This window comes from Lacerta agilis, chromosome 8 (genome assembly GCF_009819535.1).
Source record: "Lacerta agilis isolate rLacAgi1 chromosome 8, rLacAgi1.pri, whole genome shotgun sequence".
Lineage (NCBI taxonomy): Eukaryota > Metazoa > Chordata > Lepidosauria > Squamata > Lacertidae > Lacerta > Lacerta agilis.
In genome coordinates, this window is record NC_046319.1 from 52,299,038 (window position 1) to 52,313,236 (window position 14,199).

Genomic DNA, 14,199 nt, shown 5'->3' on the forward strand with positions numbered 1-14,199 from the left:
TTGCCAACATGGTGCTCATAAGTGCAACAGGTTTTCCCCTGACACCCACAAAAAGGTTTTCCCGACACCCACAAAATCTAAGCTAAACCTTATCTTACTGCCCACCCCATTCATGAGGTGGTGAGAATGGTAATCTGTTTCTCCCTGAGAAGGACATAGAACTGAAAGAGAAAACTGAGCGACACTTTCCCACTTCCCCTTTCAGAGGCTTGGATTAAATTTGCTAGTTCCAACTTTTACCCAGATCACTTGGGAAAGTGTGTGTGTGTGTGCGCGCACACACACTTTTCTCTTTTTCTGTCTCCCAGGGATTGGGCGGGGGGGGGGAGGTTGATGCGGGGAGAGAAATGTCCAGGGAGGGGATATACCTATGGCACTTGCTTAAAAATCCAAAATGTGCCCATGGACTAAAAAACATTGGTGACCCCTGCCTGAGGAATTAAAATAAAAGACACAGTACCTGCCTCCAAAGATCCTGCTCCTTCATTAAAATGAGTTTTCCCCTTCCCCCACCTCTCGAAACAAAGAAATATTGTAAAAAGCAAAATAAATGAATAAGTGAACATAAATAATGGCAAAAGTAAAGCAAAATGTCAAAACAAATATAAACCAAAAAAATTTATTGTGGTTGACAAAGTACATAATACAAAAAGCAAAAAAAACCAACTTAAACTGGGCCGCCCACTGAGGGTACCAACAGCATCTGGCAGGTTTCCCAAGGCGCCTAGTTCATGAGGACCTCCATCTGCACCAGCCGTGCGTTGGTGTCTCCTGAGGTTCGGTAGGGGATCATGCCGGCAAAGGTGATCAGTGCCCGAGCTTGAGATCGGAGTTTCTACAAAGCACAGAAACAGAACGCTTTGACTTATATTTTAACTGGAGATGGATGTTGGGTGAGAGACTCTTCTTAGAATGAAAAGGGTGGGTGGACAGATCTAAATTCAAAATATGTCAAAAAAAAAAATGAATCTGCAGACCGCAAAGCAACATGACCATCAGCTTGTGTGGCTGACACTTTCTCTCCCAGAAATAGATGTATGTGTTTAGTGCAACCGGGAGTAATCTGTGGGGGCTGGGTAACATTGCGCTTAGAGGAAGAGCAAAGGTCACAGAGCACAATTGTTGGCAGAGGACCTTCTATGCATGTAGAAAGTCTAGGTTCAACCCCTGATATCTTAAGTTTGGTTATAAAAGTATCAAATAAACATGTGTTGGGCTCTGTTTCCATCAGAGTTGAAATGTGCGGTTCAAGTGACCATATGCTTCAGACATAGGCAAACTCGGCCATCCAGATGTTTTGGGACTACAATTCCCATCATCCCTGACCACTGGTCCGGATGATGGGAGTTGCAGTCCCAAAACATCAGGAGGGCCAAGTTTGCTCTGATAAGCTTTCAGAAATAGTTCAGAATTAATTGAACTACCGCCTCACAAAAACTCCTTATCCTCTAACACCCAGCTGGCAGTTATTTTAGAAGGTCTCGCAGTTACTGACTCCTGTGTTGGGGGAGGGACCTCTGGAGCACCCAAGGACCCTTGCTGAGACTGACTAGCTATGCACTTTGAGGATAAAGCCACTTGACTTCAGAGAAATCTTGACTGTGCAAGTGTTGCACTTCCTGATGAAGTACCCAATGCCAGATGGGTTGCGGGATCAGTATCAGCTAATGCAGGCAGTTGAATGGTACTGGCAGCAATATGTCTGACCCTGTGCCCTCTTGATCCCTGTCCCTTTTGGCTTATTAAATCTAACAAGAGCGGGGCTGGCTGGTTGGATCCAGAATGTGGTTAATGCTTCATTGCATGAGGGGACAGCCCCTACTGCCTTGAAATAGGCGGTGGTGCAGCAGCTCCTTAAAAAAATCAGCCCTGGACCCCTTGAACTGGAAAGACCAGGGGGGGGGGGTTAGGTGGTGGAGAGGGTTGCGGTGAGCTAGCTGGGGGCATTCCTGGATGACACAGATGATTGAGTTTGGAATAATCTGGGTTCAGACCTGGGACTGAATTGGCCTTGGTTGCCCTGATGGATTAACTTTACAGGGGACAGCACGGGGGAAGGTGACCTAGTTCCTGCTTGTGTCTCTGTGGTTTTCTGTAGAATGAAAATTTGGGGCACTGTGTCACTGTGGCTCTGGTCCTACCTAAGGAACCAAGTCCAGAGAGTAGCATTAGCAGAATTATTTTGGGCCCCTTGGCAGTTATGCTATCGGGTGCCACAGGGCACTACCCTGTCACCAGTGCTATTTAATATCTACATGATGCCACTGGGAGTTGCCATCAGGCATTTCAGTGCAAGGTGCCATCAGAAAGCAGATGACCATCAGCACTATTTCTCTGTAATCTTTGAATCTGAAGGCTTTTTAAAATCTAAACCAAGTGGTATATAAATTTTATGAAATAAAATAATATGTTATGAGCAACTTCTAGACAAATAAGCAGTAGACGATTATGATGATGCAGCTCTGTTTGGAGACTGAAAATACCATTGCCCTCAAAGGCCTTTGGGGACAGATTGGCACGGCTGGTGTAGCCCCTTTCTTCCCGTCCTTGTTTGTGGAAAACAATTTAGAACTGAATTGCTGTTGCCCTCTCTACTGAGGTTAAAGGAGGCCTGGAGGTGCAGGTGTTCCATTTGTTATAAATTATTTAATCAAAAGCAGGAGCCACCCAAATACCTCCGCTGGTACCTCCCAAATACCTTCAGTGCCAATTACTTTCCCTTTCCTTTCTCAAGGGGGCATGAGAATGCCCTTTGGCACCAGTAAAAATCCCGAAGCAAATAAACCTGCAATGACCTGCAATGTTATGACCTGAAATGACACTGAAATGGCTGGATTTGTATTCTCTTAGTACTACCTTTTACTGATTTCCATCTGATTCAAGACTTAACAGGCAGAAAAAGAGTCAAGTGTGGATGAGGTGGTGTTTCCAAACTTCCAAATTAGTAAGGTTTGAGCACAATGCGGGCATATGGGACAGGAAAGCATCTCCTTTGGGTCCCATTTCCAAAGAAGGAAAGGGAGTGAAGTTGTGTGAACACAAGGGTATGCCATGAAACAATAATCCACATGCACAGAGGAAGGGACCTTTCCATGGGCCTAAACCCTGCTGTGAATGGGAGTTTCCAAAGAGAGGACTCTTCCAGTACGGCCAAAGGTGCAAACCTCAGATGTATTCATGGTATGACATTTGCCAATTCACTTTTTTGGTCTGCCTCCCCAGTAAAAGGAAAGCAGGCTTATCCTGGCCCAAAAAACAATAAGGTGGGCTTGCATTTCAAGACAGGCATCTAAGCTCAGGAAGCTTTCTTAGCATTCACATGTGCCAGTGTGGTCCAAGGATAGGATTTGATTTGGAGCAGGGATCTTTTCGTGTGCCTCGCTAAGATAGTTGTAATTTCTCAGTTCTCTCTCCGTGAAGCAGTAATAAAATATAATTATTACTGTTATTATAAATGCCATAACTAACACCCTGGGCCTGCAACATTGCCTACCATGATTAGTCTTGTTTTTACCTGCCTACAGCAAGAAGGGGGATCACCTGGCTCTCCAGGTAAATGTTGCTGGACTATGGCTCCTATCGTCCTCGACCATTGGGTCAAGCTGGCTGGGGCTGATGGGAGCCGGAGGCAAACATCAGGAGGAGCACAGGTTCTCCATCCCTTACCTACACAGCATCTTATGGGATTGAGGGAAGAGAAGCTTACCAAATCTCGGTCCTCCATGACACGAGGGGGCCTGGCAGGGGTGGCTGGGCTGGTGCCTTTCAACCTCTTGTACTGGGTAAACAAAATATTCATTGTTGCAAGGAGGACCTCTGACAGATTGTGTCTGATCTGTGAAAACAAGGGAAAATAAAATGCAAAAAGGAATGAAAGACAAGGAAGGGAGCCAAGGGTCAATTTGTGCCCCGCAGGTAGTCAAACTGGGTATTGAACTTTCTTGATACACTACATTCAACCAACAAGGCTTAAAGCTAGAGAAAACTAGACACACAGGAACATACTTATGTCATCAATGGACAGTTTCCCAGCTTTCCCTGTGCAAATTGCAAAAGATCTGGGACATGCTGTAGGGTGCAGATGCAGTTTATGTCGGGTACTGGGTAGGTCTATTGCAACTCACTCTGTAGATCCTTTCCAGTTCACACACCATGGGTGAACTGAACATGCCCTTGTGGAGGCATCCAACACCCTCCTGCAGCTTCATCTTGCATGGGGAGACTGGCAGGGAGGGGCAAGATGTCTTTTAGGGAATCTTATCTATCATTCCTGAACTTTGCATTGGGGAACCCCAGACAAGGGAAATCCTGGGGTTCCCTGGAGCACAGTCTGAAGAATAGTTAAGATAAATGATAAACTAAGAAATAAGAATTTTAAAACATTCTTGTAAACTAAGAATTGCTGCACAAGTAGATGATAGAAACCAATTGCTGATACTATAATAAGGTTCCAGAATTAAGCCTTGGATAAATAAGGTTGGGGTAAAATTGGATGTGTTCATTTTTCTTTTTCTTTTTTTAAAAAAAGGTCAAGAAGAAAGCACACTTCATTCACTCACTAATCAGAAAGGAATGAGACGCAGGAAATTCATCTTTTCACTGAAGGGCGAGAGTTTTGAGCCAGGATTAGTGTACTGATGAGGAGCTGAGCCCCACAATGCCAAATTGCTGTGTTGGTTTTTGTGACCAAGCAGCCCAGAAGCAACTGATGAATGATAAGCAGCTTTTGGCTGAAAGCTGACAAAATGGATGACTCAGGAAATCAATATGTTCTGATGCTAGAAGCCAAACACACACACACACAAAACACAACCCCTCTCCACTTCCTCTGGCTGCCATTCATCCATCCAGTCTTTTGATTTCCAAGTTCACTTTGCAGCATGAACCAATTACCTTATCGACAAGCTCTCTTTAAGATGTGTTTGAAAGATTGGAGGTAACTTTCAATTCCACCTCCTTAAGCAAGAGGAAGAGATTTGCCACCCACCCCAACAATATTACTATTGACAGAAAGGCATCAGGATGTTATCAGTCCCCTTTAGGCTGTGTTTTGCAGGGGGCTCAACCTGACAACAAAATAAATATTTCCCTAAAAAAAAAATTCCATAATAAATTGGCACAGTAACAGAATCAATATATGGGGATTGAGCAGTTTCCCCAACCCAGTATCATGCTGGGACATCAGATTTCAAACATAAATGCAGAGTGCAAACAGAGCTTGTTCACATCTTTGACCCAAAACAAATGCTCCGGCATGAAATTAAGTACACAAGTAAGGCAGCTCTTCCCCTTTCTCCCTTTGGTGCTGGGAAATGGGGATCAGCATGCAGAACATTTCACAGCACTGAGGGGAAAGGGGGAACCCATTCCCTGCTCAGGTGAGCCACTGTGTGTCTGGGACCCCACAACAGCAAGACCTCTTGCTACTCTGGAACACAGCAATTATGTTTTGGAGGGGAATGATGCCACCTCTCTCAAGGTGGCAGAAGAAGCTAAGTTACAGCATCTCCAGGAGAGTTTTTCCTACTTCCAGCTAAATACATCTGAGCTTCAATTTGGAATCATGTTTTGGGACCTGCAGCAGCTGCATGTCAGGTGTGGCAGCACATAAGGACGATCACAGAGAATGACACAGGCATGGGTGAAGCCCCCACCTGACACTCACTGATCCTCACTGCCAGGAACTATGCAGCGCCTGTTTGATTGCACACTTGTCCTTGTCAGTGGCACTGGAGGAGCAAGTGCAGGCAGATGTATCCTGAGAATAGGAAAGGAATCCCCCAAGCACAGCATCTGCAGACCCCCATGGCAGAGGTGCCTGGATGTGCGCAACTCATGGAAGAAAAGGGGAAGGACCAAACAGCCGTGGCTTGCTTACTTCATCACTGAAATTCCTGAAGGCTGCTACTCTTTCCTCCACATATTCTTGACTCAGGGGGACCAGTTTCAGCTGCTCGATGATCTGTAACGAAAGCACAGGAGTTAACAATGGACTGTCGTGAAGGGAGATGACAATTTGCAGGCAGTTTGTGTGTGCAATATCTTCTTCTGTGCTCAGCCACTTTTCCTTATACACACACACACTCTCTCTCTCCTTTTGCACTGAGTGCATACAGTTTAATTTAAGCTCTGAACCAAACTTCTGTATGTACCCTAGTACATACCTTGTGAGCGCATACTAATTGTCAAATTTTAGCATGTAACAGGACTTTAAACTATGCAAATCTACCACCAGAAATACTGTGCTAAGGACCACTCAGTTGTCCCCTTTATTGGGCTTAAGATCAGGAAAATTCTCTCATTTAAGTTCCTGGTGGTCATCAGAAAAGCAGCATCTTCATAGTGTTTGTACTGTTGCTACATCAGGGCTTTGTTGCTCTTTAAAAGGTGTTCAAGTAAATGCCTAAGAAGGACCCCGCCCCCATGCATAGCAAACAAAGAGCATTCATAGCCCAAGGTGGAGTAATGAATATTGATCACTTTATCCCGTGATAAAGCAGCCTTCCCCAATGGCCAGGCTGAAGCTGATAGGAGCTGCAATCCCAAACACCTGAAAGGCACAAAGTTGGGAAGGCACAACTGTCTGAACCACTTCAGGGGAATCCGAAATACTGAAATACTCCCTCATTCCCTGCAGCTCAGAGCAAACTAGCACACTATGGAGAAAGGGGAAGAACTGGAATCCATCTTCTTCTCAGCTAGGAGTTTGTTTCTTGTTTTTAATGTAGAAAAACATTAAAATATGTGTCACCTTCAGTCCCACCTGCCATCTGAAGTGGAACAGTCCCAAATCAGCTTTACCTACTTGACTACTGTTTGTGATAACCAGGTGGCTTTTTTTAAAAAGAAAAAGGATTAAACTAAATTCATGGAAGACCACGTTTCTAAAAGGAGCTAGACATGACAACCAAAAGCAGAATCTCCATATTCCAAGAAAGTATACCTTGGTATATAAAGCACCAGAGATTGTTAGGAGTGGAAAGGACTAGAACCAGGAGCATTCAGATTAGTGCTGACACCTGAGACTGTAGTTCAGAAGGATTTGTGGGCTCTGATGCCTGCTCAGACACTGGAGAGAGTCCATCCACCCAGGTAGCTCATTGGTTACCCTCTGACCTGGTAGCATTTTAACAACTTTCAGGTCAGGCTTCACAACCGTCAGTCATAAGTACATTTGCCAGCATTGGCTCTATGCTTGCAGAGCATGGATGGGGAATCCCAACTCCCACCAGCTGGCATGGCAAATGGTCAGGGCTGATGAGAGATGAAGTCCAGCAACAGATTGCCCACAACCCGCTGTAAGGGCTTGCTCTCTTGCCTGCTACATGCTCACTGAATTTTCTCACAGTTCCCAGTCCTGGAGTCCCAATGCCCCTTTCTTTCTACATCACCAGCTTTCTTGGGCTACATAAGCACAGAATCCCAAGAAAAGCAACCAGCAGGCAATGGCCATCGCCATCATGCCTTGTTTGTGAGTGTCCAAGGCTATCTACAGGTTCCTTGTTGGGCTCGTCGAACTGCAGATCCCAGTAGCTTTATCTTCTCAAACAAAAAACATGAAACTTACATCGAAGGCCCTGTCAATGTGACCGGCATGATATTCATCAAAAAAGGTGATGAGGTCTAACAGGAGGTAGAATGTGGAGTCAATGGGTTTCTTTGTACTTATTCCCTGTGCTTTATATCTGAAAAAACCAAACCAAAACAAGTCACATTCCATCTGAGACATTTTCTAATTGCAGGCAGCTGAACTTTCAGGAAAGGACATTTCCCCTAGAATGAGTATATTCTGCATTTACATAGTGCTTCAAACTGCTTCCCACACATTCTCTCAGCAATTTTTCCAGCAACCCTGTAAGGAGAGTTAATCTTGTTCTCTCCATACTGCACCCTGGAGGGAGGAACTGAGGTTGAAATAACAGAGAATTGCCCAGGGGCCAACCAGTGACTTCATGGCTTCAAGCTGACAGGAGGGCCAGGGAGTTCTAGTCTCTCTGCTGCTGGATTTACTGGCCCTAGGCTGGAGCTGTGTCACGCACACACCCTTCTGCACCACCCCTGCTCAATGGGTTACCTGCTTGGGGACTGCAGATCAACTCACAACCATGGTGAAGAAAACTAGAGTTGCCACCCTACCCAGCTGATCCAAGGGAGGGAGAAACACATGAAGTTACTTTATGCCAGGTCTATCCTGTACTGACTGTTTCACATCACCTGCTTTCTGACTTTTTTTTTTTTAGCTAGAAATGTTAGAATTTGTGATCTACTGCATGCAACACGTGTAGAATATAACTCTGGAATGCCCCCGCTCTCAGCTGATGGCAATGGAGTGGGCAAGGGGACAGAGGGGCACAGCAACTCTACGGGGAGCAGGCAGGATCAGAACTTGACAGGGAGCTCCTCCCACCAGAAGGGGTGAAACTTAGCTTGATTTGCATGTCTGTTGGTGAAATAAATAGGAGGAGCCAGGACACTGAAGGAGAACACAGGCTTTCCACAGCTTGTGTGGGAACCTCCTCCTCTGTGAGTAGGCTCTTTGGACTGACAAAAGCCTTTAATTAATTCATTCATTCATTCCAGAACGGAGTTGGAGAATTACTGAATTAAGTATAAAACTTCAGATTATATTTCTAGATTCACTCTCCTGTGGACTTTCTCCTCTCCAGTTTTGATAATTGCATAAATTTATACATACTTATAACACATTTACACACACACAAACCTGGCAAGCATGCAGGATTGAATGCTGAAAATGCACAGCAACAAAAAGCAGTGTGGGACACATCCAAGCCATGTGTCTTTTCAACAAACTCATCATTAAAGGTATTTCTCAAGCTACAGTGACCATGGTCATGAAACTCAGTTCCCCTCCTGGAGGCTGTTCTCTCACCTCTCAGCAATGGAATGTGCCATATTCTTCAGCCTCTCCTTGTTTGACTGAGGAGCGCTGATCTGAGGGACCACGGGACTCAGCAACTTGTTTATCAACTCAAGCACTTTGTCTGGATTCTGAGGAAAGTGCAAACATGGAAGAGAAGAACTGCAGAGCCCAGAGACAAGAAGACACATTTCAAAGACACACAACTAAGGGAGTCCAGGGTAGGGGACACGGGGAGACTTTTTTTTTTTTTTTTTGGTAAAATGTAGAAACTCCCAAGAAAAACTGAGATCTTCAACAGCAAAAGCAATGTATGAGAATATGGAAGAAGTCTTAAGAAAGGCATTTGGGTTGTGGTAGGGGTGGAACCTGCGGCCCTCCTGTGGTGGAAAATGTGTGTGTGTGCATGCATGTGTGTGATAGAAATGGAAGAGAGAAATGTGGGCCCTCTGTCTATTTTTTATTGCACTCCTGCCTCTGCCCCTAATGACAGCATTTGACTTCCAACAGATTAGCCCTGAGGGAATACAACTTTCATTAGGAAAAAAGGGGTTCTTGGCTCCTGATTTATGGCATCATCCTTTGGAGGGAGTGGAAGAACAGCACAGGAGTAGTAGTACTGCTCTGCTGCCTGACAGCCTCCACTTTCACTAAAAAATAAACAAACAAATGTAATTTCTTGTCCTTTTCTCATCCTAGGTCTGGTGAAGTCTCAGAAAACAGAGAAGCAGCTGAGTAGGAATTTCAGTGGCTGGGGCTTCAGTGCCCTTGTCCCTCTCATCTCAAGCTGAACCAGAAATAATTATGCCAAAACAGCCTATGAAAAATCTGAGAAATTACCCAGATGTGTTCAACCTGCGCAACTGATACAGATCACAAACTCCAGCTCATGTTTGCACAGGATCTGGATTGTGCAAAATTTTGTTTTATTTTTAGCACACAGTTGAGCAAAATACATATATGAGGCTGGAGTCCAAAGAGCTGCTTTGGCTCACCCGAGGGACTTCTACTAACCCAGTGGAACTTTTGACCTTCTTTCCATTGAGCAGCTAATCCAGCTTCAAAGGCAGTTTGGCATATGAAATTGGGAGGGGTGCTGATGTTGGAGGAAAAACAGATCTAAATAAAACCCCTTTGAGTTGACACTGTTGCAATAATTTTCATGTAGTGCTCAGATAACTGTTGTGTGTTGCTCTGCTATTCTTCAATCTGACATGGCTAAACTGCTAATTAGTTGATAACTTACACATTGCCATTACTAACCAGATATTACTATCTGGTGGTCCAATTTTGTGAACCTTTCTACAAAGATTAACTATTCAGAGTGGTGCACAGAATGAATCTTGAAAGGCCAGAAACATACAGCGCCAGATAACTAAAGAATTTTTTTTAAGCATAGTTTGATTCAGAGGCTGCAGCTGGCTCTAGTGTTGTAAATTCAGATCACATTTCCAGAGACCACAATGCCTCCTAGCTAATTCTTACTGATCTAAAAATTAAACGAGCTTCTTGGCCAGCAGTGATGAAAACCTGCTTACCTTGGCAAGGTCATAAAGTTTGGCAGCTTCTTCAAAGAGACCTTTACTTTCTGCCACTGAAGCAACTTTATTAATAAGTGGTTTGGTGTCTCTAGTAAACTTATCAATCACTCCAGGCTGATGAAAGAATACAAATAAAGAAGGGAGATAAAATACCTGGACAACAGAAATACTATAAACTTTTAGATGAGTCTTATCAACTGGTAGCAACATTTTTGTATGCAAGATTATGGCTAACTTTATTTGTAAATTATGTCTGGGAAAATATAGAGATTCCCTCCTCTCCCCCTGCCTTCCATGCTCCCCCCCTTTTATTCTTATTTATGGATTTTAAAGGTACATATAAATACACAACTTTGTGCCTAGATTCAGATTGTAATCTAAAATTGTTAACAATCTTGTGGCAGTATCAGAAAGCAAATGCCATTGCCTTTCCTCCCTTTCTGATTCCAAAATCACACTTTGGTCTCTGTCTGCTGGGGCTACTGGGAAAGGTGGAATTATGGGCACCGCTGGGACAGATTATGTTGGCAGTATTTGATTTAAATTACAGTCAGGCCCTTTGAGTAAGTCTCTAGGGTTAGGAGAACCATAGCTGGAAACTATTACACACACACACACACACCTACGTCACATTTTTCCCTGGTGGGATATCAGAAGAATGAGGAGGAAGGGGATTTCTCTTGATCTGCCCCTTCATACTGGTTTTCTTTGCCCTTCACTAATAGGAGGTGGAGGGGTTTGATGAGGAATCTGAAAAGGCTGAAGGAACACACCTGTCCTTTTTTCTGGGTTTAGTTCCCTAACCTGTGCTGATTGTTTCTTTCTATCATCCTGTAATGCTGAGCTGTCTGAATAATCTATGTGTTTATCTGAGGCACAAGAAGATGCTTTTTGGGTGGTTCAAGACCAGCACAGAAACAGGCTGCTCTGTAGGCCTTGGAAAGTTTGGGAATTATGACACCCACTGTAACTGCTGTTGAGGTTAACCGGGACAGATTTGAAACTGTAGTTTAGAACCTGGGTTAAGAAGAACCCTGGTTTACCATAACCATGTTTAAGATTGAGAGATTAATTTCAATACTGAAAAACCAACAGGGAACCTGCAAAAACAATAATTAAAGCCAGCACTCAAATAGTAGTGGAGAGGGGTGTGTGTGAAACATTATATATGAACTTACTTTTCTACTGCCATCATTCTCCAGCTTTCCAAGAATCATATCAAACTACCCATGAAAAGGAAAAACAAAACAAAGTTAGGAGGGTGTGCTAACACTCTGAGGGATGACTGCAATATTGTGATTTAAGGATTGTACACCCCTGGTGATGGGGCTCCACTGCTGCACTGGAAGCTCCTTTTTAAGAAGGGTGATTTCCACCCTAAACTAAGGAAGGACAATATGCAACTGGAACCTGGCATACCTCTCTGCTCTCAATCACTAGTTCGCTCACACAGCGCAAGAACATGTTGTCCCCTTGGCTGTCCTTCTCATTCCTGCAAAAGAAGAGCAGAAAGGAAGAAATGCACTACAGTTTGACTGCTTCCTGCTTTGCTTTTAACACAACAGCTGTTAAAAAAACACCCCAGCCTTCATAAAATCCACAGCAATGTTCCAGTTGCTGCTACAGGAGCCCACCTGAGAAAGTAGAAGTACTGCAGGGCTTCTCGAGGGTCAGTGGACTCAAACTTGCGGGTGTAGAGCATCAGCAGGCGGACAAAATTCAAGCGCCTGATGGCAGGAGGGTCACCTGCCTCGTGGCTCACTGAAAAGTTAAGGGACAGGCAGATGAATCTCTCTTTACCCCCAACCAAGGCAGCATTCATATGAAAGATGTTCAGTATGTCTGCAGGGATTAACCACAGGCAAGCACTTTGAATAAAGGAACTTTATCAAAGGGCTGGACCAACAAGGGCAAGAATTGTAGAGCTGGAAAATGTTCAGAAGAGGACAACCAAGAATCACTGCAGGGTTGGAACAATAAGGTAAAGGATAAAAGTGAAGGACACCTGGACGGTTAAGTCTAGTCAAACTTGACTATGGGGTGCAGTGCTCATCTCGCTTCAGGTCATACGGCCAGCGTGACTAAATGGCTTCTGGTGCAACGGGACACTGTGACGAGTGCCAGACAGCACAGAAATGCCGTTTACCTTTACCTTGGAACAATACTCCTAGGAGAAAAGGTTGCTGTATTTGGTGGGGTTTGGCACAGAAAAATGGTGAGGAGGGGCTGGGTAGGGGACATGATAGTGGAGTATAACATCATAAAGGGTGTAGAGAAAGTGGACAGATGATCCAATAAAGCTGAATGTTGGAAGACTCGTAACAGGTAAAAGGAAGTATTTATTCACCCAGAGCCCTAAGACGTAGTGATGGCCAGCAACCTGGAGAGTTTTAACAGGGGATTAGATAAATGCATGTAGTATAAAGCTGCCAATGGCTAGTAGTCATGATTGCTGTGTTCTAATACCAGTGCCAAAGGCAGTACAGTGGTGCCCCGCTAGACGAATGCCTCGCTGGACGAAAAACTTGCTAGACGAACGGCATTCGTCTAGCGGAAGCTGCCCCACAAGACGAAAAAGTCAATGGGGCTGCTTCGCAAGACGAAAAATTTTCGTCTTTTTTTTTCGTTTAGCGGAGCGCGGCTGTCATTGCCGCTTCGCTAGACGAAAAAACCGCTAGATGAAAAAATTCGTAGAACGAATTATTTTCGTCTAGTGGGGCACCACTGTAAATGCCTCTGAATAATGGCTGCTGGGGATTACGTGTGGAAATTGCAGTTGCTCACATATCCTGACTGTAGGTTTCCCTGAAGCATTTATCTGGTTGGTCACTGAGAGAACTGAACTGTGTCCCTTCTCTAACCAGGTTAGGTCCAAAAGATCTGCATTTCATTGATCTGGGCACATTTTCTCATTTGCAATCAAGCTATTAATCCATTTTTTTAAGCTAACACTTAATTTTGTTTACAAATTTCTGTCATATTGCAGTCTCCTGCTCTGATGGTTTCTTTTATATTCTGTGCAGCATACAAATGAGATAGGGAAAGGGCAGGATAAACACAATCCAGACTCACAAAGCTGTGCGCTCTGTCCAGAAGATTTCAGGAGCAGCTTTAGTTCAAAGAGGACCAAGGCAACATGAACAGCGTGGCAGCGCAGGCGCTCTGTGCGGAAGAGGAAAGCAATGGCAGCTTCAAACTGGGCCGTCAGAAACAACACTTGGAAGTAGAGAAATGGCTGCTGGTTCACTGCAAAATGTGACTCGCCTAAAGAAAGACACAAGAATGAAGGGTTAGGTATTTTCACAGCTAGCGTGGATGATGCCTGACACAGCACACTGGTGTGCTTTAATCAGGGGAAGCTGAAGGAAACTAGTCACAAAATCGAACATTGTTTGCATTGCACCAAATTGACCAATGATTATTTAGAAAAAAAAGTTAAAATAAAAAGTAAAGTACCAGAGGAAGCAATAATATTATTATCTATAGCTTAACCCCCTTGCCTGAAAATGTTCAAGGTGGTTGACCATTTATAAAATTATAAACATTTATTAAACCAATTGTGCTGGCCCCAAGGGTTTGTCCATGAAGCGAGGTCCAAGTCCAGTCCTGGGTCTAGGGGTCCAAAGGAGGTCAATCCGGCGGGGAGCAAGGCAGGGAGCAGGTCAAGGTCCAAGGCAGGTTCAGGCACAAGGTTGCAGGTTGAGCACACGCTTGCAACTAAGTTGCTCACGCAACTTGGGCTGGGTCTGGCTGGCTTTTATCTGGCCCTATGCTTAGGGC

At 44.4% G+C, this 14,199-nt stretch overlaps 1 protein-coding gene across 2 annotated transcripts in view; it reads right to left on the minus strand.

The window, feature by feature from the left end:
- Positions 1-603: 603 nt before the first annotated feature.
- The window catches only part of NUP93 (nucleoporin 93), a 73,659-nt gene continuing 60,063 nt past the window's right edge, over positions 604-14,199 (minus strand). For both annotated transcript variants that reach the window (XM_033157461.1, XM_033157462.1), the window contains 10 exons: positions 13,492-13,683; positions 12,054-12,180; positions 11,839-11,911; positions 11,598-11,642; positions 10,417-10,533; positions 8,891-9,009; positions 7,568-7,685; positions 5,879-5,962; positions 3,707-3,835; positions 604-835 (listed from right to left, as the gene is read on the minus strand). In XM_033157461.1, coding sequence (XP_033013352.1) covers positions 725-835; positions 3,707-3,835; positions 5,879-5,962; positions 7,568-7,685; positions 8,891-9,009; positions 10,417-10,533; positions 11,598-11,642; positions 11,839-11,911; positions 12,054-12,180; positions 13,492-13,683 — 1,115 coding nt within the window. In that variant the 3' untranslated portion in view covers positions 604-724. The remainder of the gene's footprint in view (positions 836-3,706; positions 3,836-5,878; positions 5,963-7,567; positions 7,686-8,890; positions 9,010-10,416; positions 10,534-11,597; positions 11,643-11,838; positions 11,912-12,053; positions 12,181-13,491; positions 13,684-14,199) is intronic.